The sequence below is a fragment of the Amphiura filiformis genome, chromosome 18 (genome assembly GCF_039555335.1).
Source record: "Amphiura filiformis chromosome 18, Afil_fr2py, whole genome shotgun sequence".
NCBI lineage: Eukaryota > Metazoa > Echinodermata > Ophiuroidea > Amphilepidida > Amphiuridae > Amphiura > Amphiura filiformis.
In genome coordinates, this window is record NC_092645.1 from 15,838,856 (window position 1) to 15,865,279 (window position 26,424).

Sequence of the window (26,424 nt, forward strand, 5' to 3'; positions counted from 1 at the left end):
GCGTGTTTATAGTCTCACTATAAACACGCTCACTGATCATATAACTATCATATATCAGACCACGAAGTAGTTACGTAACTCCGTGATGGTATCGGAACCAAGCACTGTTTGTATGGCGATCATTACGATCACGCTATTTTGGTATGCCTTTTTTCTGTACTGATTGTTGAGTGCACATAATATGAAAAGCCATTGGGGTATTGTGTGCCTTCCAAAGCGCCTTATAACATGTTCTCATTGTGTTGTGGAATCCTAGTCAGTATTCAATTATAGCTATAGAGGCCTTGCGTTTATCGATTGGCTCCAAACAAAGGATTTGAACCGGTTTCTTCCCCGTAATCATGGCGCAGTGCAGTCCATTCAATCAAATGTTGTCATCAACCTATTTGATCGTAGTGCATTTTGTTATGTGTGTGAGACAAACTGTCGCGGTAGATGCAATCATGCTTTTGTTGAATGTATTTGAGTAGTCCGCCATATTTACGGGATGATACGTCATTTGCACAGCCTCTATTCAGTTGGTCGTTGTATGATTTTAATTTGTTCACTCATTCAAATTTTATTTATATCATTTGAAGACTGAGCCTATTATGATACATCCTCCGTGGAACAGTTTCAAATAGCTAGGGATTATTGGGGCAGAGGTTATCTGTTGAATCCTCTTAGAGGGCTATCATTTTTGTTCGGAAGGGGGTCCCAAATTTACAAAAAGTCTGCGTCAATAAAATTGCGCACCCCCTATTTCGGCAACAAAAATTTTATGATCCCAAACCCCAAAATTGTATTGAAATCAGTCTTTTTGAATAAAATAACATACTTTCTGTGGTCAACGTGTGACTCCCTACATTTTGGTCATAAAACATTTTATGACCCCCTCCTATTATTCTTTCCAAGACTTTATGACCCCCGTATATTTGGGACCCCCCCTTTCGATTAAAATGATATACCTCTTATGACCACTGATGCATAGGCAAGGACACTCGCGCGAATTGAAAGACTTGTCGCACACGACATACAGTTGTCTCACACACATAACAAATGCTTATACAATCAAATAGGTTCATTACAACTTTTGATTAAAATGAAACGATAAAAACAAAGCATGAAAAAAGACACATACACGATAAAATAATAAAATTATATAAACAATGTTAAAGATAAAATATAGAATAAAATTTCCTCAAATCAGAAAAAAAATTGACAGACATCATAATCTGTCAGAAATTACTGCATGAGATTCGAACCATCAATCTTCTCCACAAGTTCTCTTTATCCTCGCACTCTAGTCTAATGCTCTGCTCATTGGGCCACAACGTATCAGGTGAATGATTACCGCATTATCATGAACAAGTTTGTTCGATCTTGTTCATAATTGTATGTGTCGATAGGTTTCACCCTTTAACAACACGTACCCTTAATGATCAGTGATAATAGTCGGCTTTTACAGGGATGGCGCTCTCTCATTTCTATGCACTCCATAGCGCCATTAGGCGAACGTTTACGGTATAGATAGATGAAATTATTAATTAATTAAAAACAATTTGAATTCCAAACTTAAAACCGTAGGCCTATAGAATTAAAAACAAAGCCGGATTTTCCTAGTGAGAACAAGAAAGTCGTATGAACTTTTGAGACGTCACACTTAGACTGCTGCCCTCAGTCGTCAACCGTCTGGATTGACGACTGAGAAACCTACAGCGACGCGGTACACGGGCGCCGCTAGTCAGTCGCGCCATGAGCGCACAATCAATTGAATATTTTCAGAAGTCCGTCACGATATGGAATGTAAGTTAATCAGTCGTCACTACGAAGCATAACACAGTACATGCACAGTGTCGACGGCTGATTGGAATGAGTCTACATCACATCAGGGTTCACACGACTTTCTTGCCCTAACCAGGCTAATGACGCTAATCGGCTTGTATACACGACTTTTTTTCCGGAATACAAATTGTTGATATAGTATATTTTATTGCTGTTACTATTATTTTAGTGCCTAGTTTTTGGCTGTCATGTTTACGACTTTCTTGAACTAACAAGTAGAGTTTTGTTGGGTTTGCACGAAACACGTATGTAGGTACATACGACTTTCTTGAAAAATCATAAAATAAATTAGTTTAAGGTTTCATGTGGAACTTTCGACTTTCTTGAACACTGACAATGTAACTTATTTTCAAAATGTATTAATTTATTGGACATTTACTGTGTGCAAATCAGAACAAAACATCAAATCCTGTGTAAAAAAAAACTTGAACTAGATTATTGCACCGAATGTCAAAAGGAAATGATAGTCTAGTTGAAGACGTCGCCCTTTAAATACGGATCAACAGCCAAATGCAAGAAAGACAGAGCCGCTTGTTGGCGAGTCAGATACCACTCACTGCCGCTGAACTGCAAAACTAGTCAGCACTATAATTGGACAATGAATTATAAAGACAATTTTGCGTCTGACATCAGGGCAAAGATACAACGTGATCGGTTGCTGACCTGCGCAGTTTCGGTCTGGTTGACAGGATGTCAAGTGCAAACTAGTATTTTAATTCGGTATCAGATTATAGGTGAACAAACGTGAACACGGTTCGTGAACACGTGATCTCAATATTCAAGAGTGCCGATTGGTTACAGCGCCATCATGTTACATCTCGAGTTTACGAGTCTGTACTGTCTTCTCTATATACACATAAACATACATATTGCGTGGTAGACTAATCAATACGTTTTGGAGTCTTTGTTTTGTTTTGTGATACTGTATACAAAGTCGCAACCATTTCCAATTGATTGTATCTTATTCTTTTAGTTCGATAGAATTGTGAGATTGTAGAAAATAAAAAGATCCGATTTTTTTTGCACCCTAAATTGTGCCGTATCTACGGTTGGTTTCCCCTTAATTTAGTAGCAGCCTCTGAGCACTAACGGGTTTTACCTGGCTTTGGTCGAATATTATTAAAGTATTAAATAAATATATAAATAAATAGTAAAAAGGAAAAAAAAAAGACCAATTTCATAGTTCAGTCAAGTTCGAGGGAGTGGAAGTTACCGAGCTGCCGTAGTTGGCTCCAATTTAGAAGAGCCTAGCAGGGTTAGTCATTTGTTCGAAACTGTAGTTCAGTTACTATAAAATATTTCCGCCCTCGTTGCTGTCGTTTCCTTGCACTTAATTGACGTATGAAATGGGTGAATGGTAGAAGCTTTGTTAATTGGCAAATTGCATTTCGCAAAGTCTCTATTATCTGCATTAATTCCTCACTATGACAAATCAGCGGCCTTATTACTAACCTTGTACATATACATGTAAATTGCAAGATGCAATGTTGCCACTCCCATCAATGGCCGTACACACAATTGGTGTTAATCCCAATGGAAATAGCGATCCAGGTGGTGGGTTGCACTTAACAGAAGGGGTAATACCAGAGTTATCAGTAGCATTAGGAACGGGCCAGAATACTGTTGTAGTGTTTTCACCCGGGAGTAGTACTTCGTTCTGGTGACCAGGACACGGATCTATTTCCGGTGCTTGGACATCTGTACATAAAGAAGGTAAAGAAGCTATTTGCGGACACAGATGCACAAGACTCTAAGCCATAGCAAATACACCCAGCGTGGGAGCCCATAATGCTTATTTTTCTATGAGCTCATCCTCTGCCTCTGATCCATCATTCATACATGGGCGAAATTCAACAATATTGTAAATGTATGTACAAAAGAAATCGCACTTTTCTTTATAATTGTGGAAGTCATTTAACCCTAGAACCCTTTAACCCCTAACTTTCAGTAATAAAGGTCATACCAATATATTTGCTATTATTGTATAGCTATGGGTCACCTCTATCCAGTGATCAGGTGATACTAAAATAAGTACAAACATTCGCCACATAATGTTGCTATGACGTTAATGTAAAAGGCGACCATGCAAAATTGTGGATATTCTGGCTATATATGTACAAAAACATAAGCAAAATTGATTTTCGGCTAAAAATTCTACTGCTATTTTCACAGATTTTTCTAAAAGTAAAAAGTCAGTAGCTTTTGGAATAATTTCACAAGAGCGAAATGAAAATCATTGGGCCTCCTCCTCCCCCTCCCCCCTCTATGGTCATATTTGATAGCCCGGTTAAGGTGTAGACTTTGTATCACTAAAAGGAGCGCAATGGATGGATATACGATCAGCTTAGATCAGCTTTATGATGGATGAAAATCTTGTGGGTAGGGGGTTGGTACAAATGTTCGCAGTTCTAGGGTTAATCGTGTTTAGCCCATACCGGAAATGACCTTTAAAATTACTTTTGACCCCAATTATATGTATTATGACTCTATAGGCGCTATCTATAGTCGATGCATAAATTACATCAGGAGTGTTTTAAAGGTATTTAACCCGACACCGGAAATGACCCCGAAATTATCTATGAACCCGGCCCAAAGTATATTTGTAAAATATAGATACTAGCTATAGCCAATGATTGTACTACGGTATATAAATGTGAAAGATGAACAAGACCAGACCAGAAATGACCCGTTAATGATATTAATTGATCCCAAATCTAAAAAAAAATATACCATAAACGCTGGGTAACAATAATGCATGTGGAAATAAATTCTGGTAAGTATTTGGTCTCAGACTGGAAAAGACCCCTCAATGATATTTGATCTCAAAACTATAAATACAGAGAGAACGCTGGCCGGGCAGCGTAAACACAGATGGCTTGCTATTCCCGGTCTTGTTCTCCACATTCAGTGGTTCAAAACAGGACCGAAGAAAATAACCTAGAGTAGGCTTCTTTTTCCAATAAACATACCTTCAACAAATACACTGAAGCTACATGTCGCTATGTTACTATCACCATCCGTTGCTACGCACGTGACATTGGTTAGTCCTATAGCGAAATTAGTTCCCGACGCAGGGTTACAATATACTTCAGAGGGAACTTCGGAGTTATCCGTGGCTGTTGGATTTGTCCATGAAACCACTACAAAGGGCTTTCCTGGGTCTGTATTCATGGCTTCATTTTTTGGGCATCCACTAATTACTGGAGCTTCCATGTCTATTAACAAATGAATAATATGAAATTGCTTTCAGTCCATCTATGTCTCAGATGAAAACGTTCATATCTGTATATCTGTATTTTGTTATATAAATGGTGACGGATATTATCAAATTTTAAGTTTGTAAAAATCTAAGACCTAAAAGAAACTAAGATTTGTATTCCTCTTATTGTTTGTAACAAATCATTATAATAAAGGTACAGCGATGTGTTAAAAATTGACTAAATTTATACGCGATGTCCATACCCAGAGATTACACATTGAAATGTGTGTGATACTTTGTCTATAAAAAATGACATTACGATTTCACATTTTGGATTCCAACGTGGAATAAAACGTAGGTGCTACCTTGAAATATGTTGATTTTACCTCATGCCGAAGTTCATGCAACGCGCCCAATTTTCAGGACAAAATAGTCTCATTTTGAAAGTAAAATCATGATTTATGGATGTAGTGATCCTTAATCTACCAAAATATATTTTTTGGGCAACTATAATATTTCGCGATCTCTCTAATGATGAGGATTGAGATTTTGTGCTGGATTTATAACAATTTTAAATATTTCCCAGATGGCTGGCTTGTGTTTTCTGTCAGGGTTTCTCTTTTAATACCTACGTAAGTCACTCAATTTACAAGAACATTTTACAAGTCATTTCTCTAATTTTAAATTACTTTACAATACATGTAAAGTAGAAGAAAACATATCACAACATAGCACCACGAACCTTTAATAGTTAGTTCTCGCCACTAGTTCCAAAATAAATACCTTCAACTTGTACCTCAAAGGAGCATGTGGCTGTGTCACCATGATCATCGGTTGCTAAGCACGTGACTTTACTAATAGTCCCGTGGTAAAATACGATCCTGATTCAGGCTCACATTGAACTTTATTATTATTACTATTATTATTACAAGGATTTATTGAGCGCATTTCCACAATGTCCAATGCGCTTTACATAATAAAAAATACATACAAAGTACAACTACAAGCTACAAAAATGCATATCAAAAGCCTTATATAAAAATGGCAATATTACCAACTTCAACAACAAAAATATACATAAACATATCTGCATGGAAATTCAAAAGAATAATTATTATAATATTAAAACCATTGTATTTATATGAAACATTAAAACCAACATACATAAAAGTAGCCAAAATTAAAACAAATGACTACGGCTTAAACCTTTAGGAAAAGAAACGTTTTTAAAAACTTTTTAAAACATTGCACATTCTGAGCGGCGCGTACGTGCACAGGCAAGTTGTTCCATAGTCTGGGCACTAAAACAGAAAATGACTTGTCCCCAAAGGAACGTTTAGTTCGGGGTATGGCAAGACGAGTATGATCTTTGTTAGATCTGAGCCCTTGACGGCCTGAGTTGTATTTAGTTAAGACATCTTGTAAATAAGTCGGTGCAGAACCATAAACACAATTGTACGCATGCACTAAGATCTTGAATTCAATTCTCTGCTGGACCGGCAACCAATGCAACTCACGAATGAGTGGGGTCGCGCTGGTGCGTTTGCTGACCTGATAAATAAGACGTGCCGCACGATTTTACAGCTTTTGCAGACGCTGAACATCAGAAACAGACAAACCCCCAAGCAAAGAGTTGCCATAGTCCAGCCGAGAAAGAATCAGAGATCTCACTGCATGTGCACAAGTAGAACGATCAATATAACGACGAATCCTATTTACATTTCTCAAATGAAAGTTTACACTTCTACACAAAGAGCTAACATGATTTTTCATTGCAAGGCTATTATCAAAAAACAATGCCAAGATTTTTAATGGAAGCAGATGGGGCAATCACAGATCCACCGATTTTCAAATCAAGGTGAGATACAGAATTTGCATGCCTAGCAGATGCAATCAAGAAAAGCTCTGTCTTCGAATCGTTTAACTTTAGCTTGTTTGCAAGCATCCACGATCGTATTTCAGCGATGCAATTAGTAAGCCTACAACGTGCAGCAGCTGTATCTTCCTCAGACTTAGGATTGAAACTAATGTAGAGCTGCGTATCATCAGCATAAATGTGATAAGCCACCTGAAAACGCCTGATAATATTAGCGACCGGTTGCGCATACGCTGTGAAAATCGGTGGACCTGCGACTGACCCTTGTGGAACACCATACTTTAACGGATGATTTTCAGAATAGTCTCCAAGAACACAAACCCTGTTACTACGAACCCTAAGGTAACTATTAAACCAATTCTTGGCAGAGCCTGTTATGCCAAACTCCCTCTGCATTCGATCAACAAGAATATCATGATCTATTATATCGAATGCAGAGGAAAGGTCCAAAATCCACGGCAGTTGGATTTGTCCATACAACTATTGCGGTGGCATTTTACTGTGTCTGCATTTTTGGTTCGATTTGTTGGGCAGACATGTAATACGGGAGCTTCTATATCTAAATTTTAAAAAAGCTAAGTGCAAATTCAAAAGACCCACCATTATTCATAGGGATGAGACGGGCCACTTTGTCATCGGACGTGCTATATTCCTAACCAGCCAATCCAACGAATACACTGAAATGTTGCCACTATAACTAGTAGTGGCGTACCGACCTGCCAAATCTTTCGTTTGGCCTGTATTATTTAAAAATTTTTCCTTATTTTTTCCCTGTTTTAGCATAAAATTGCTCATTTTTCGCTCGCTGCGAGCGCATACGTCCAATTAAAGTCATAAAATATCAAAGTTTACAACCCATAGACGACAAATAAACACAAATCCCGACCGGCACAAAACCCAACTTGAAAAAAGCAAGGGAATGTACCGGCATTAGATTCGAATCTACGACCTTCCGATTTCTAGACGGATGTCCTATCCATTAGGCTACCAGCTCCCACTGATAAACGGTTGTTGAAACTGGGTAATAATGTGGCCAGTCGAGGTATACATACACACATAGACAGGCTACTTTCAGACAGGACGTGTTACTTTTACGAGCAGCGTGTCCTGCGGACTAATTGCTTTTATGCTGTATGCTAATAGCGCTATTGGTTTATCGATATGTACCGATTGCGTGACAGGTATCAATAATAATATCACGAATACTATCCTGATTTTTTAACGCGATACCATACTGCTAATAGAGGCACGCATTCAATGTGCATGTTTCCCAAACCTGATCAGTATTATTTTCAGTGGCTCTATTTACGTCATTTTTAATACACAACAAGGGAAATATAATTTAAAAAAAGGGGCATTCAATAGCCGATCTCGAAAATAATATTTTTTCCAACAGCTTCTTCCCAATCAAAAACAAAGCGCGCTATATGATTAGACAAAAATCAATCACTCGGCACTTATATGATTGAGAAGAAATTCAGCTAAATTTAACTTACCAATAATAGCAACTTCAAAGGTGCAGCTTCTGTTGTTCCCTTTTTGATCTTTAGCTAAACACGTGACATCTGAATGTCCAATCAAAAGCTGGAACCTGACGGGGGATCACAAATCACGCTCAAGGAATTGCCATTGTTGCCGATCGCCTTTGTATCCCACGTTAGTACACCTGTAGCTTGCCCTGGGTTGTTTTTCCCTTCCACCCATCCGGTAATTGGACAAGTCAAGTCTTTGTATCATGCAATGCAACAAGATCATAAAAATAACATTAGTTTAGTTTGTCTCCTTCACTTTTTTATTGTTGTAAACCCGGTTTAAAATCATTATTCGTTATACACATAGATTTCAAAAATGTTCAATATTTATGTTTCAATGTATTTTCCATCCGCTGTATAAACCCGCTTTACAATCATTTAATTAAAGCATTAAAAAAAATTTTTTAGTATATTTGTAATGTCCCAACTTACACCTAATTGGAATCAGCCAAGCTCGTTGTATATTAAAGACAACAGAGCAAGTTTTTAGGCCAGTCAAATTAAGGAAACTACCCACCGCTAATTGTAACAGAATCCATTTCACGAGAAAACATCTCCCAAAAGCTCACACAAAAACAATAAACATATCAAAAGTCCCCAAAAATCCAAGTAATGGAACATTGCCTAATTTACATAAATACAAAATGGCCGCTTATGCAGGGATGAAATTTCAAAGTAGGTCAGATCATAATAAAAATCATACCATACAAATGCATTTCTCTCGTCATAAGAATTCATAAAAAGATTAGTTTGACCTATCTCCGATGCACAGTTCTTGAGTTATAGGGGGAGATGTCAAATGTTATAGCAATAAAAATCCTTTGAGCCCTGTTGACCTTGACTTATTTTGTGACGTTGTCTATGTAACACAAAATATCCAAAACAATGCAACTTTTCTCATTTTGATTCATTTTTGGCACTAGTTGGATTAAATTTGGAACTATTTTCAACTGTAGACACTTGTGGACCCCAACATTTGACCTTTGACCTTTTTGCCTATAACTCGAAAACTGTCAGAGACACGTGAAACTATACTCTCTCTGAATTGTATTATTATTATTATTATTATTATTAACGGCGTCTTTATAGAGGATAGCCCAGATCAGTGAACAGAGCACTGCTTTCCACTGGGGTCCCTCTTTACATATTAAAATACAAATATTGAAAAATAAAATTTCCTTAATCTTAAATTACAAAGCACTTAAAATACCATGAAAAACTGTATAAATTGCACTTTTGTAAATTGCATGCATATCAATTAAATAAAGTCTGCACAAAAAGCAACGCAGCTCATCCTTATGATGAGAGTAATACATTGGTATGTTTCTTAAATAAAGATCTCCATCCCACAAAGGTAAAAAACATAATACCCTTCAGGGTTAAAGATACAGATTACCTATGCAATTCAAATGATAATGGTCTCTGATTTCCCCAACGTTGTCTCCAACCAAAGGCTTCTCAACGTACACCGGTTTAAATGGCCGACTAGGTGTGAATGCATTCGATCCTCCGATCCTAACCTTTGTACAGCGGCATGGGTCTTTGTAAGGCAGAACCCATCGCCGTGCATTGTCGCCATCTCCCTCCTGGCCAACTTCACAGAAGTGTGCTTGAACATGAATCAGGTTTTCTACAAGTGAACAGAAGAGATCATATTATTTGAACAGCATTACCTAAAATGTATCAAATATTGAGCCTTTTATCATTCGCAACTTTGAGTTGGCGTCAGCGCAAAAGAACGTCACAATAGTTAGGGTTACGGTTAGTGCTTAGAGAGCATACATGTATTAACTTCAACAGTTAAATGTGATATCATGCTAATAATATACAGATGCTTATGAATCATTCTAAACTTTAATTCCACCTCTTTAACTAAATTATTCACTTTTATAGGATTTTGTAAAGCTTTTTCGGATATAAAATGTATCTATCAATGACAAAATTGGTGGCGGTATTTAGGAATATTATTTAGGAAATTACTCTTTCAAGCTTTTAATCTAAATAATTCCTTTTATTGTTTGATAAAATATGTTTATAAAATTTCATGTTGCCTGTTTCACCTATTCCAGCTATTCCAATGTAATCTTTAATCGTGTAAACTGTTTTAGTGCAGTCTTTAATCACGTTGTCGTGATCTTTTCATCTTTTCTTAGTGTTTGGTTTAAAGTATTTTTATGTTCGTGGAGGTATATGAAATCTTTTTCGTGTTGCGTTGAAGTTGGAAATATTTTGTCGTGTTGTGGTGATGTATTTTTTGGTGCCGGAAAAATGAGCGTAAAGTGTATGTTCGTGTTTGGAAATAGTAGGAACTTCCTGTCCCTGCCTTACTTGATCCCTAGTTCTAGTCTGTATAATGTTCTTAAATAATAGATGAGTACCACCACCCCCAACCCACCCCCCATCCGACATGAGGAAAGTATATTTAATTGATATTTGAAGTTGGTGGAGTGAATGTGATCGATGTTTGAAATGATTGGGATGTGTGGTGTTTGATTGCATGGTCTCGGGTGTTGTGTGCAGGTTATCTTACCTGGTAGAATACACAGAAGTTGCAGCATCAGTACAAAGTTGTATTGGTTAAATACGTGGGACACCCACATGATTTAAGGAGCTGCGAATACAAACATGTTGTGTTCTTATTTATTGTATTATATTATAAATTTAACAGGACATTTCGTGATCAGGACATCACCCCCCCCTCCCCACTTTTCTCAAAAAATGTAGAGATTTTTGTACCTCTGGCTACACAAAATGTTTATGTACAATACATTTCTTGCAGATTGAGGCCGGGGTATGGGCAAACTTAAAGTACAGGTAACTGAAAAGGGGAAGCGACGAGTTACCCCAAACCACAGCGTCAGGTAGTGACTGGGCCGCCGAGTGCGAATATGTATTTATTTTGGAAGGTTCATGTTTGATTTAAATTAGGGATTCAATCATGTTTCACCGTTGTTCATCACCGTTTAACAACGATGCGGCCGCGTCGTCTGCGTAGTTTACTTCGCGAGGGCAGCTTTTGCTGCCCGAGCGAAGTAAACCACGCAGACGCGCCGGACGCGAGTTGTTAAACACTGATGAACAACGGTGTAACATGATTGAATCCCTTTCAACAACGAAAAGAAGCTAAATATCGTATAATTCACGATTATTTTACGAGGAATGTCAGTTAATCATTGCCACTCAGCCTTACAAAAACTTCGATGAATTCTCTTTTGATATCAGCAATAAAACTACAGAATAAAACAGCAATGTTTAGCCGCAACCTGAAAAATACTGAATTCAACTTGTAAGCTGGCATACGCACAAAGGTTGTTAAACGGTGATGAACAACGGTGAAACATGATTGAATCCCTAATCAATTAATTTGTCCATGTAATTATCAAAAACTTATAGCTTTAGACAAATTCTGGGTTTTGATTTTCAAACACTATACGATGGAGGAAATGGTTCCCCACATAACATCGACCATATCTTCCCTCTTATGATAATATTACCTGGCATTGGGTTGAATTTGAGTGTGGTTAACATCATGAATAAATATGTGTATGCCTATTCTGTATCATTTTCTTCTTTTCTAATATCAAGTTATAACCACTTTTTCGTTGTCAAGGGAATACATGTATTAATCTTGTTAATTGATGAATAACAATTTAATTAAGATATAGACTACATCAAGCTGAAAATAGTATGTATTATTCATGTTAATCGGCAAAATAAATATTCATTTTATTTTGGATGTAGATTAAAGATACTGCAGCCAGAAAAATTGGATATGAATTGCAACAAAGCGGTAGCCAGGTCTTCGTTAAAAATATAATTAATGTATCCAGCATGATATCCTGTCAAGCGTGTATTTTAATTAGCTGCTCACATATTAAAATTATCACGAATATAAGACTTGTAAATGCCAATTTGTTATCGTGTACTTTTAAATATACGATTTTATACCCTATAATATGATTTTTTTTCAAACCTGCTTTTTAGGCATTTTGTAATGTTTAGACAACATTATGTGTGTCAGGTACACAGAGCAATTTTGAAATGTAAGAATTCACACATTAACTCCATGTTAAACGGCCAAAAGAGTGGTTATTATATCGGCTTTGAGAAAATAATAACAAAATCAAAACTTTGTGGAAATCGCACATAATAACGCCTTAATTTATGTAACTGGAAGCTAGATACACTACTATAACAATGACTTAAATGTATGTTATAATGTGTTCTTTGCAATTACACTCTGGATTAACTTTTCTCAAAGTGATATTATGATCTACGTCGTAAATTAGACCATGGTCCAAAAATCGAAACCATGTGGGCATTTTTGGAGACAATGTTTTTTTGTTTTTTTTAATCCTTACACATAGAGGTACCAGAATCTGCTTGTCTGCTAAATTATCGATGCTGGGTGAACGTGTGGGCGCTTTTTTCAAATGGCTGCCGAAATTCCATTTAACATTATATCTAAGGCATGTAAAGACATAATTCTGGTGTCTATGCCCATGTTTTCAGGGTCAGGGAATTAGAGATATCGAACCTTAGAACTAGCTAACCTTATTCCTAATTAGTGATATTGATCTTAGAAGTAGCGGACCCTTTTCTGTATTAGAAATAGGAATGGCATACCATCGCAAATAAACAGCATAAACAACAAAACAAACTAACCTCACCAAAAACACCCCTGCAAATGTCGTTCAATACAAAGAAAAAATAAAATTAGATAATTGATAAAAATTTAAACGAATCTTCAAGACTTTGATAACAAAAGTAAAATACTTACTGACTTTCCCACAGTTTATTCCATGTAAATTTTGTTCATATGTGGCGGAGGTTACGAAATTAGTGTTGATGTTCTGCGTGAAGAAGAACAGAAATGAAATTTCAACCCCGACTATCCGTTTCTACCTATACACGCATGCGTAAACGTGCCTGTTACTTAAAATGTGATGATGTGTTAATGTTGGCATTAACCTTGGTGTTTGTGTGACTAAGATTAATAATTAGCATAACCGTTTATTATCATGATACCTTACTTCGCAAATTTTGAATCATTATAACGCCTACATCTGCATGAGTTAACAATGCAGTGTGGTCTTTTTAAAACCCTTTTGAGGGTCCAAGTATTTTATATGTTCAGTGGCATATCAGGGTCAGTTGATTAAGGGGGCAACGACCAAATATTGGCGGTAGGTATCATTTGGCCATGTGTTACTGTTTTAATTATATTATCAATATTGTACACTGCTTTTCTGTTCAATTTCATAACAAATTAAACTCTCAGCACGCTACCTTCCATCCGCTATTGTTATGTTAGTTTATCGGTCAAATTAGAAACAATAATTTGGAATCCTCTTTTTGAAGCTGGTTACTCGCGACTCACTCATCCTTGCTGATAGTTGAAGGTGGCAATTTCGAATTTCCGCACGTAATTGTGCTGCTTCAAATCTTCCAATATCACACGCGACGATACACAGTGTCATCGCCCCGATATCTTCATGGCAGAAATCCCCATGATGGTAGGTTGAATCCACTAGTTCTTCAACAGCCACGCAAGGCCATTTTGTTCCGACCTGTTTATAAATAGTTTTGAGACTATGGGCCGAGGGACCTCCGACTAAGCCTAGTCAATGACCTCTGTAGATATCAGTGAGCCTGGTACGTCATCTGCTTTAGACTACCTCCACCAGTGGTCTACACTGCGCTAGTAGTGTGTTATGTTCCGAAAATCTGAAGGTTGACGAATGAGGGAAGCAGTCTTTTTTTGTTCAGCACATATCAAATCCGAATTTTTGTCAGTTTTTGATTTCAATACGCACGGTTGGTTTTTAATACGCTCAATTAATCTGAAAACACGCTTCTACGAATCATTTTAAGTGTATATTTAAGGGATGGGGTATGAACGTTTATTTATGGTGGGATTCGCAATGTAATACACATTTTATGGCAAATCATTAAAAATTGATATTTTTGATATTTAACAGTACTTGTAGTAAACTTTATAAATCTGATGATTTATACTTAAAAGTGTACGTAGGTGGGATGAAAAGCCGACGATCAATTGAAAATGTTGACCTTTCGTATTGAAGATATGGATTTTTTTTCCCAAAACACCACAAAAAAATAGGTCTTTTTGGGAAAAAATCCATATCTTCAATATAAAAGGTCACAATTTTCAATTGATCGTCGGCTTTTCATCCCACCTTTATACACTTTAAGAATATATCATTAGATTTATTTATAAAATGTATTTCGAGGACTGTTATATATCAAAAATTTGACAAATAGGTCTGAGGTGCCCTTATGTCCCATAAAAAATACTGTCGAAACGCCATAAACGCTCATTCTAGATCCCTTAATTGTATGTGCCATGCTGTCTTAAATGGTAGAAAGCAACTTGTTAGTACCCAGTTTAAAGTGCGGGTATTATGGTTTTAATTTGGCTAGCATGGGTAAGGCTGTTTAAACTTTAACCTGGACTTTATTTTAACTGTTTTCCCCCGTTATCATAACAAGTTGATTTCTCTAGCATGTGCTAAACCTTCATTCTCACCGTTCAGCCTTGTGTTTCAAATTAACAATTGAATAAACCGCGGATTGTACCGGCACTTGTTATAGTCGGCAGGGGCCATTACGGGCAAGCAAACTTGACCATGCTTAACAATTTCGACCTTCGTGCTTCGTTTTAATTTGCAACTTTTGAAAACCAACAGATTTCATATAGTGGTATCAATCTTTGTCAATTAAGAGTGTTTGGTAGAAAATTTGGTATCAAATTAGAGCTAACAAGATCCTGCACACGTCCTTATCAACCAAATAATTGTCATAACAAGGTCAGTTTTTGGGGTTATAGCACTGCGGATTTTCTTTATTTAACATTTACCTGGTGTTGACGCTGTGCGATATGTCCTGACATTTTTGAGTGATGTTCTCCACCTCTTCCTGACCATGATGTAATCGATCTGGTTTCTTGTTCTCCTGGGCTCATCCAAGTCAACAGTCTCCGTGGATGATGCTGAAATGACATGTTCCCAATGACAAAGTTATCAGCTTCACAAAATTCCTCCAGTCTGTCTCCACGTTCATTTCTGATCCTAAGTCCATATTGGCCTATACACCCGGTTTTCTCCTTTATTTTGCCAATCTTAGCATTTCAATCCCCCAGTATGATGAGTAAGTCTCTTCTAGGTATGCTATCCATGACTCCTTGTACCATCTCATAGAAGTCTGTCATCTCGCTCTCTGATACATCTGATGTTGGTGCATAAACTTGTATGATATGATAGAAATATTTAAAGGATGTCATTTATTGGAGTATATCCCAAAACGCACTTGGCTGTGGTTTTTTCTATTACGAAACCCACACCTCCTCGTTTCCTTCCAGTATCTTTTCCAGAATAGATGAACATACTTCCATCATCTGTAGTGAACCTCCCTTGTCCAAGCCACCACAACTCTGTTACTCCTAGGATCTTAATATTGTTTGAAACCATCTCTTTCTCCACAACTTCAATCTTTCCTCCTGACATACTGCGTACATTCCATGCAGCAATATCTATCGGCTTCCTTTAAGGGGTGCTGTTCCTTTCCTTCCTGGGACCGTCAAGAACAGGACTTCCTGTAGCAGGCTTTAATCCTGATCTGTCATCACCAACAGATATACTCTGAGCAGCATCTCTCTCTTCCCCAGTAGCCATTAACGTATCTTCCGGCCTGCGGGTCGCATCTTCCGATACCCTCGTTTTCTTTTGATTTCGTACTCTCATGTTTACATTCGAGGCCAAATAGTACGGTGGGTGGCCAGGTCCTTCCGTACCCCCTGAGAATCCACATTCCTACACAAAACACTATGATTGGGACAGCAAGAAAGAAAAGAAAGAAGTAAAAGTCACAACACAAGCTGGCACCCACACTAGCAGTACGACAGCAACTTAGCTCACTTCCGGTAATTTTTACCGGCGTGACCTCTGCTGTTACGTAACGCAATGTTGAAAATCAGGTGGCAAATACGGTTTTTCAGAAAACATCAAAAAATGGAATACACGAGTCGTTCCTCCTTCATTTCCATATTGAGCCCATAGATAAGATATGAAACATGAGTATAAGGCAAAGAATAACGTGTAAAAGTTGAATTATTGTGGAAAAAATGAATGCTTTTGGAGCGCGAAGTAGCCTAAAAAATGAGAGAAAATGCATGTCACGATCACTAAAATGGTTATATCTACAGCTTCGAGGAAACGCCGGTCTAATGCTTTTCTGTTATGATAAACATTAATTAACCAGAGCTTGTATTAAATTTTCAGCGAAAATGAGCGGTGGAACAACCTAGTCGTAGGTTGAAAAGTTATGTTCTTTGAGTCCTCGTGTCGTACCCGCACGTTGCAAGTGTCACGATGCTTCACGAAATGGATCCCAGCCGGCGCTGTCTATTTATGCATGTTATATTGATCAATATAGCAATTAAAAACGTCTATTGTTATATATTTTATTAATGCAAAATACTCTATTGTGTAACAAAATATTGTAGTCGTCAAAGAAGGTAGTATCATCTCATTTAACTGAAGTACAAGCAGTTTTAAAAAGACTGTTGTTGAGTGAGATACCGTGACATGTTGAACGAGAAATAACATAGCACAATAATACCCGTTGCAAGAACAAGATGCGATGGCTTAGTGGACAGAGCGAAGGACTGCAGTGCGGAAGGTTGAGAGTTCGATTCCCATCATGTTCTTCCTAGAATGTTTCAGTTCGTTTTCTTTCTTTTTTTCTCTCCCTTTTGTCTTTAATAATATAGGCCTAATGAATGTCAGCTTGAAGGCCCACCTTTTTCATGATTTATTTCTTGTTGCTAAGTATTTCATATTTAGGCCTAATCCTACATTCGATTTGATATCTTTTTTAAAAATTGCATTTAAGTTTAGTAGCTTTCAATATGAAATAATTTCAAATAAAGCATGTCAAATTTAAGTAATTTTTAAGTTCAAGATTATATACTCGGAGTAGGGCTATAAAGGAACATCAACACAGATTTTCACGATTTTTTAATTGGACTAGACCCCGGGCTAGACCCCTCCCCTACAACATATTTTATGAGCTTTTATGCATACATATTAAATCACGAATTTCAAACCTAATATTTTGGCATATTTGTCATTTTTACACAATGTCCAACTTAGGCCTACACCTCGGATTAGCCCTACATCTAATTGGAATCAGCCAATTCGTTTTCCAGAAAGAGCAACTAACTTTGATGTCTTATTTAATCCCCCATAGAACACCACAGTTAAGCGGTCAAGATATTAGGTGTTTTCTTTCATTTTATCTCGCTACTCCTGCTTCAAATGTAATGTGAAAACCTTCCTGACAGTTATTTATTAATATTATAAATATTGTTATCATTTTTGGAATAACAAAACTTCAAATTTAATAAAAATATGAAAACTAGGATTTAAAAAAATGAGTTAAAATAAAATCTAAAATCAAAGAGAGGTGCTAGCGGGGTTCGAACCAAGATCGAACTTCCAAATTTTTAATTTACCCCTGGTATTTACCACCAAGCCATACCACTGATTTGATAGATACGGTAATAATAGCAATGTTATTCCCACTCATGGCTCACTCGTGAATTCTATTTCTGGAATGAATTAACACCGTCCAAATAATGTAACACAAACCTTTATGCTGACTTTAAAATTGTTTAAACGTTGGGAGTATTATTTTCAAGGTAAATAACCAACAATGGACAATTGACAATGCAAGTTTCTTTGCAGGAAAAACATCGGCCTTACAATATATTGCGTGACGGTAGTCACGCACAAAAATAAACATTTCAACGTGTTCAATATACGACTAAAAATATACCCCAACCAAAATTGATGAAATTTTCAGGCAAGCTCACTTTAGTTATTCTATAACATGACACCCATTTTTGATTCCGGCGCTTTTTCGTGCTTGATGATATGAACATTTTTGTGTTCGTGACATGCAATTTTTCTCATTTTCCGAGCTACTTTGGACATGTTCAAGCTTCTTTATTGTCCATTTAATTCAACTTTTACAAGTTATTTGTTGCTTTACACAATGTTTGATATCTTATCTGTGGTTAGGGTACATAAATGGAGCAATATACGACCCGTGTCTTCCATTTCTGGAGCTATTTTGATAAAACGTGTTTGCCGGCTAAAATTTCAACATTGCGTTACGTAACTCATGTTCACCAACCCGTATAAATTTTCTGTCGAACAAAAGAGGTCACGAAGTTGCCGTCGTACTGTAGCTTTTACCTGACAAAGGAAAAGGACGATGTTGTCCGTCTGTGGACAACCTTTTAGTCCACAGTCCGGATTTAATTTGACAGCATCGCCAATGTCCTGCTGTCCGTGTGGGGTTGCGCCGTCACCTTCACACTGGGGGTCTGTGTAATGTGCCACCAGTGTGATATGGGTTATGTGCCCATCAGTACTGGTATTAAGAGCCTTTACCCTAGTATGTGGAATATGAACTCCCATCCTCTACGAAACTTAGGACGAAAGCTCCCATCCAATAACAACACCGGACAAAAACAAGCTACCAAGCCAACTAATTTGGCTCACCTTTCCTAACCAGCTGTGTTGCGAAAGGAAATTTTAAGGTAGAGAATGTAGTAGACAGGTTGAAATATGAAAAAATAGAGCAGTGTAGGTAGGAGCATCCAAAATGGGACAAGATGTAAGAATTGGAGAAAATCCAGCACAGATGGAAAGAGTTGGCACAAGTGACAAAATGCTGGCAAAAGGTATTTTTCAGCTCCTCGACACTGGGATAAGGTGTCTAAAGTAGACATTCCCATATAACATGTATAATAATTTGAAATTAGAAATCCTTAATTTCATGATCCCTCTACATGTCGCGAGATTTCAATTGACCGATCTTTATGTACACTGCGGGTATTCAAAGTTGCGTTCAATTGATTTTTGTCTTCCTCTAAAGCTTAATTTTGATAAAAACATTCTCTCAAAGCCTTTTCTGCTTTGTTGAAAATAATATCTTGAAAGACTCGGAAATTGATTATGATTTCTTTCCCATTGCATACATGACTTCGCAAGAAATTACCAGTATTTCACATAAAGAAACTAATATTTTCCTTTGTAATCTACGAAGTTATCTTCTTCTGGCGAATTCCCTTCGAAGAAAGTGTCGGCAGCAGCGCATTTCTATTTGCTATACATTTCGTTAATAAAGTCAATAAGACAGACTATTAAAGTCAAACATGTCGTGAATACAACATACGGACGCGTCAATATTAGTCTCAGTATGACTCTCAACAGAGAGATTGTATATTTTAAAACGTTGCATTAGAACGTTGCTTTATTTACGTTATGTGATGTCTGCATTACAACAAAAGCGAATTTGATAGTAATTCATTGTTAGCTGAATAAACAAAACATCGAAGCATAAAAGAACAATAATTTGTGACACGATCTGGTCCATGGGGGCCAAAGGAGGCATTTTTGAAAATTGAGTTACTATAATTATTACCTTATACAAATATTAGGCTATCATATGCTGAAAACACCAAAGGTCTAGCATATTTGGTTCTAAAGTTATGAAGTTTCTTGATGTCTATTTTCTTATAATAATAATAATAAACAGGCACTTAATATAGCGCATTATTACGAAGAGCCTCAATACGCTTTAAAACAAAATATACAAGCAAACATGAACTTTTAAAGAACCAACACGATTAAGAATACGGTCAGAAGGAGAGCAAAGACAAGGGGAATAGACTGAAACTCAAACGTGTTGATTTTACAAAGCATGCAAGCAATAAAAAGTAAATACAAAAATATTAGACAAAACTTATGTATTTTATTGTTTTGTTTACTCCATATTGTTTCAAATTTGCCGCGTTTGGCCCCCATGGACCCGATTGTGTCACATATACCTGTAGACAGACGATTTATTGGAACTCCTTTTTGTTTTTATTTTTTAATTAGCCTTAGTATTATACAAGGCTTCGGTCTTAGGAGTTTTTCTCCTTTATAAAAATTAGGGATGGTTTACAATTTGAACCCTACATGTGCCTCAGCGAAGAATTTTACCATCGGCAACTTTAATGTTTGGCTATTTTAATGCTCGAATTAAGCATGACCGAACACATTTTTCATTGGTGCAGTGAAACAGCTTTCATATACTTTTTGAATATAGACCATTTAGTTCCTGAGATAGAGAATTTTACGAAAATACTTCATTTTCAATCCATTCCACGGATACCAATATCAATCAAAATGTATTTGGAGCTCCAAGCGGCAAACACTGTGCACTAAGTACACTTAGTAATTCTTATACCGTATCTCAAGTAGGAAACTGTTAATTTTCAGAAGTATTCTGTCATGTTTGAATTGAGATTTAAAATACCCCAAAATTCAAGTTTTCAACGGCACTGTTCTTTCTAAGACACCATGTATGAACTGTCCAGTAGACCCACAACAATAGCAAAATTACCCAATTCACTTGCTATCGGGAATGGAGCTGACTCATTATGTATCTTGCACATTGCAGAGAATGACTATATACATGCAAATGTGACTTCAAAAGTTTCTTTAAAACGAAATAAGAGCTTGCATCTATTACGGGCTCATAGCATACTTTTAATATGCATATCCGTTGCTTTCTGACCAGATTGGTTTGTTATCTAGACACTGGACACTGGACACCTATCAACATAATTATAGCATAATATACATTCTAACCAAATTTGGATCAGCGATTTCTTGCAAACGGTGTTAACAAACAATGCATCTCATATTTCTATTGAATACTAAAATTGTCATATTGAAACATTTCATGCCAAAACATCACACGGTTTGAATATAAATGTGATCATAATTTTGTTGCACTAATGCTAAATAACAAAAGTTCATGTTGTCACTATTATTAAACGTGAAGTTCAAAAAATAGAATATTACAATTATATTTACACAGTACATCGTGAACATGCACACGTAGTTATTTTAAACAGTTTGCTTCGACTATATTTATAGATACGCACGTGACTACCTCCTGGCTGCCATAACAGATCGTAGACAGTAAGTCTCGAACTGACCTTCTACATAGCGAGTCGTGTTCCTGTACATTTGAATGCAAAGGTGGTAAACAACACGAGACTGTGCAGTAAAATTGTCTATTTTGTTCAACTTTGTGATTATATTATAAACGTTTCCGTCGATAAATATTTTTCCATCGGCAAATACTTTCAAAGTGTAGTTTTTGATAACATTACAAATTCGGAATCCCCCATGTGTAATAATTTTGCTATTTAATTAATACATTTTATAATATGTCTTTGTATATGTCATGCCCATGGGTCACACGCGTATTTATATTATACGTATTTATAAATCCAGTCGAAGGTTGCTGTTAAAGAATGTACTCTCTAAATACTCTATATTATGTGATGTGCCATACAGAAACTAAAAAAAAAAATACCTTAAAGTATCATTTTTTAATGTTTGCTAGCTGTCATAAACACGATTTTCCACAAGTTACATCTGTTTGTACCGTGGGCGTGTGTAACAGTGCAGAATGTTGATGGGGATCCATACCTTTTTCAAAATGTTCTTGTTTGGGAAATTCAGATAAATTCGGAATTACGATTAATTCCGAATTCACGATTTTGGATTCCGATCCCTTTCACAAACGGCTATTGCTGAATCATTCAGTTAGTTTCTTTTGTAAACGTCACCATATTGATCCTGTTGATTATAAACTTGGTATTAAACCACAATTTACTTTCTGTTGATAGTCAAAACGATCTTGGTATCATGGTCACTAATAATTTGAATTGGAAAATGCATATTAATCATAATGATTTGCAAAGCTCACCGCATTTTGGGCTCGATTGGTCACACCTGCAATGATGTGAAAAACCCCCTTACTCGTAAAATTCTTTATTTAGACCTATTTTGGAATACTAGAGAGTTGACAGAAAATTTTAGGATAGGAGTTAATGTTTGGTTTGTTGTTTAAGGGTGCATTTCCCATTATTGGTGGTCTTTTGGATTGTCATGAAACATGGTAGATGTAAGCGCGAAACAAGGCATAGATTGTCGTGAAACTTTGCTTGATGTGATCACAATTAAGCGCCCACAATTTAAAAACATATCAAGGTCATGTGGTCAATTGAGCATTTCCATGAAACGTGGTGGATGTGATCACAATTAAGCGCCAAATACATTCAATGTCATGTCGTCATGTCAAGGTCATCTGAGGTCAGCTGTTGGATTGTTGGACGGTAATGAAATTTGATGGGTGTCATCATCTTTCAGCGGGGAAAATTTTCAAGGTTATCTGAGGGTCAACTGAATATTGATTGTTGTATGCAATCGACTACATTTTCATTGATTTTGAGGCCAAATTTTCGCATTACCGTCTCGGTATATTCTTCAATATCCCGTATAAATTTGGTGACATAGCTAACAGAGCCTTTGATTAACTCACATACATAGTCACATACAACATTTCCCTATTTATAGTAAGATTCTGAGTTAAATATATTTAGCACACATTTTAAGAGTAAATTTGTATTCGTATTTCTTAGTATATCCTTGGTGGTATTAACCAATAAATACCCATATGTCCCATCCGGTTAATTAATTTACACACAAAACAAATTACCAGCATATCAGGCACTTATCAATGCTAGATTATGAAACTTGATCTTCATCCGTGCCATTGTCTTTTTTAAAGACATTTCCTGTTTGTTGTTGTTTTTTGTTTTTAATTTTTTGCGGTACAATGGCTTCAAGAACGAAATGCGCACGGCCTACGGGAAACAATTAAAAAAATAAGCCTAATACAATAATACCATACAATTTGAGACAACTATCTTGCACTTTTAGCTTTCTTTGTTTTAAAATCAATACAAATGCAAACAAGGCAAAAGCATTTATGCTGTAAAATTCCAAACCCTCTTTTTCCAAATCATATCATAATAATGATGTACGCAACTCCTAGTCGTCGATTGTGCTGACGAAGATAGCTAACATACTGGCTTTTCCCACGTCTCCTGTAACATAATGAGATTGAAACAATCAAGTGAATACAAGATCATGATTCGAGTTTATCTGGTGCGAAAAACTATAGTAACAACTACATAACAATGTATTTAATAGTTTAATAAAATGGCTTCAGAATCGATTGGGTCTGTTTTTTATTATTCAGACGTTCTATGACAAAAATTTATGTAGACCAATAGCTTAATTATAGCACAAATTAGTTCCCGTTCTAAGCTCCTGTTTTCAGGTTTCGAGCCCTTGGACATTCCCTATGTTGAAGTCATTCTGTTCTTTTCTTACCTGTATTCCAGATAGTAGATTTGTTTCCTTTGCTGTACATGAACTCTGGTTTGGCGGTTTGTGTTCTTTCCCAATCACAACTTGCATTGGATGAGTATGTTGTAACCATCCAACCGGAGTCCTCCGTACACCCAGCATATATCTTGTTGACGAACCATTGTCTACCTAATGACCGATGACTTAAAATTGACAAATGAATTAATAAAACAAATGAATACTAAAACAATTGGGTATAAATAAACCTTGTTTCTTGCATTTAACAAAACTAAAATTATCTTCTAAATATAGAGATTATTCTTTATTTCCCATGCCAAATATTGCCGATATCATTAAATGTATTTGTGGGCATAAATATTTTTCACTAGCAGAGAAAAGTACTTTATATCACTTATTGCAGATAGGGGCTTCCTTTCTTAAACCATTGATAAATTCATTTTCCTTACCCGGACGCAGAAAAACTATATTGACTTTCATCACAAATGTCCACATACGGTGCTGAAAGCAAACGATTCCTTGAAAACCAGTTCAGGTGGTTAGAGCCCACTCCATTAAATGTTAGACTCATGAGCTCATTAGCAGTCTCGTCTAACAGTGCTACTTTTACCTGAAATTAAAAAAATAGCACAGGCCTCACACTTATAAATAATAAGATTTGCCATATTTCGGCTCAGTTAGAGAATCATACCTACCAATTTAAACCAAACCATGCACATCTAAATCTGAAACTAAAACGAGCCCTAACACACGATCTGTTATTAAAAGCGACCCTAAAATCTAAAAAATAGGGTCGCCTCTTGATGTTGTCCTTTTTGGTTTTTAAATCCTTTTATTCATATTTGAATTTTCATGTTTGATATAATATTCTGAAAATGTTTTGGTTTTGCCCGTTTGTAATTTGTGCCGAAGAACTATTATAAAACGAGGCTGACAAACTTAGAAAATCATTTTACAAAGTTTTTCATAGTATAATTCCAAGAAAAAAAAATCACTTTTTTTCCACACAGTTTCGGCAATCCACTCTGTTGCCTTTCTCAATGGTGTCTGCCAATAGATCCTTTGTTGGATGGTATGACGTCATCAGAAGATGATGACGCCCTCAGGATCAATTGGTCGTAGACGTGACTCAGTTGGTAGGCCCCCTCGTCGCCGTTCATTAGGCTTTCTCTCATACTTGGTTGTGACTTCCTCCGGATCCAGATGGACTCTCTTATCCATCTGGTGTTTCTAGTGTCGTCCATTGCGAGGATTTTAGGATTGTCCCAGTTTATAACATGATTTTCTTTAGTGGCGTGTTCTGCAATTGACGATTTTGTTTCAATAGACTGCGAGTCCTTTCTTGTTGCTCTGGTGACATTTTGGGCCATCATTTTTTCCGACTCAACTCTTTTTTTTTTTCTTTTTTCCGAGTGCCAAACCGGCGGCCCGTTTCACCTACATAAGTTTTTGGACAGTTGTGGCAAGGACTTTCGTAAATGACGCCTGTTTTATCGTCCATAGCAACCTTGTCCTTAATATAGCCGTCTTAAACTAGTGTGCGGTTTAACAGAGGACGCGATGTCGTGGGTGCGTAGGATTCGCTGAACACGCTCGGTTACCCCCTATATATAGGGGAGCGTAACATTCGCCCTAGTTTTGTTCTCAGAATTTTTGGCAGACACCATTGAGAAAGGCAACAGAGTGGATTGCCGAAACTGTATGGAAAAAAGTGAGTTTTTTTCTTGGAATTATACTATGAAAAACTTTGTAATCTGAATATTGTATTGTACGGAAATCATTGTTAACCATCGTATTTGGTGGTGACCTTCATTTTTTAATATTGTATGTGACAAAATATAAACGAAAAACATACCGGCCATATGTGTGTGTGGGGAGGGGGGTGGGGGTGGGGTGTGTAGGTGTGTGTTTGAACACGCCAGTTTTCCGCCATAGCGGCTAAACCCTGAGTTTACACTGAATTTAGGTCTAATTTGTCTTGAGTCCAATCTCTACCATGGAAAGTTTGCTATATCTTTATAAATATAATGACTGTTTTGACTAAATTTGGGTTTTTGAAACTCACAATTGAAAGAACCAATGTTTAATTGCAATATTTCGAAACTACAAACCAAACCTGGGCACTATGATGTACAAGATTGGGCTACGATTATTCATTACCAAGTTGGCAATATGAATTTGTTTCATTTTGCCTATACATGACTTTCTTGTGATAACCTTCAAGATGTGGCCCTTTAAAAAAAAAAAAGAGATGAGGTTATTTATTCTACTTAGGGACCGTTCACAAACACTTGTAAGGGGGAGGGTCTGATGCAAAACAATTTCATCGCGAAAATGTTTCGGCCCCCCTCACTTTACAGACCTCAAAAATTTGAGGGCCCTCCTTTTTGACATGAAAATTATGGGTCAACCCCATAGAAAAGCATATAAACTGAATTTTTCCTGGGAAAATTTGTGGTCATTTTTTCAGCCCCCCCCCCCTTAGGAGGGTCAAAATTTTCAGTCCCCCCTTTTTGCACCAGCCCCCCCCCCCCACAAGTGTTTGTGAACGGTCCCTTGGGCATAAGAATTTAGACATAAGAAATGTTTTTTGCTCATGGATGAAATTTGCTATAATCAACGAGATCTAGCAAATGGCTTGTTTTCAGTCCAGATTGACATCTGACA

General features: G+C 36.7%; 1 protein-coding gene across 2 annotated transcripts; it reads right to left on the bottom strand.

Moving 5' to 3' along the window:
- Window positions 1–3,169: 3,169 nt before the first annotated feature.
- On the bottom strand, window positions 3,170–10,051 carry LOC140139383 (hyalin-like). 2 transcript variants are annotated; one of them, XR_011857101.1, is made up of 4 exons: window positions 9,828–10,051; window positions 8,396–8,625; window positions 4,794–5,039; window positions 3,170–3,522 (listed from the first exon to the last, which is right to left on the bottom strand). XR_011857101.1 is itself a non-coding variant. In XM_072161152.1 (3 exons), exons 1-3 carry the CDS (start codon window positions 9,989–9,991, stop codon window positions 3,272–3,274), a joined length of 537 nt encoding a protein of 178 aa, XP_072017253.1. In that variant the 5' UTR covers window positions 9,992–10,046; the 3' UTR covers window positions 3,170–3,271. The 2 variants fall into 2 exon arrangements, 1 of the variants encoding a protein (XP_072017253.1); XM_072161152.1 differs by lacking the exon at window positions 8,396–8,625 and having other exon boundaries at window positions 9,952–10,046.
- Between the last annotated feature and the right edge of the window lie 16,373 nt (window positions 10,052–26,424).

What these genes read in the sequence shown, in the direction of transcription:
- LOC140139383 (XM_072161152.1), bottom strand. Translation starts at nt 9,991, where the DNA reads ATGGGTTCTGCCTTACAAAGACCCATGCCGCTGTACAAAG. An exon ending in ACCCATGCCGCTGTACAAAG is followed by an intron (nt 5,040 to 9,951) that starts GTTAGGATCGGA and finishes ATTTGTTAATAG; the next exon opens with ACATGGAAGCTCCAGTAATT. An exon ending in CTTCAGTGTATTTGTTGAAG is followed by an intron (nt 3,523 to 4,793) that starts GTATGTTTATTG and finishes CTTTATGTACAG; the next exon opens with ATGTCCAAGCACCGGAAATA.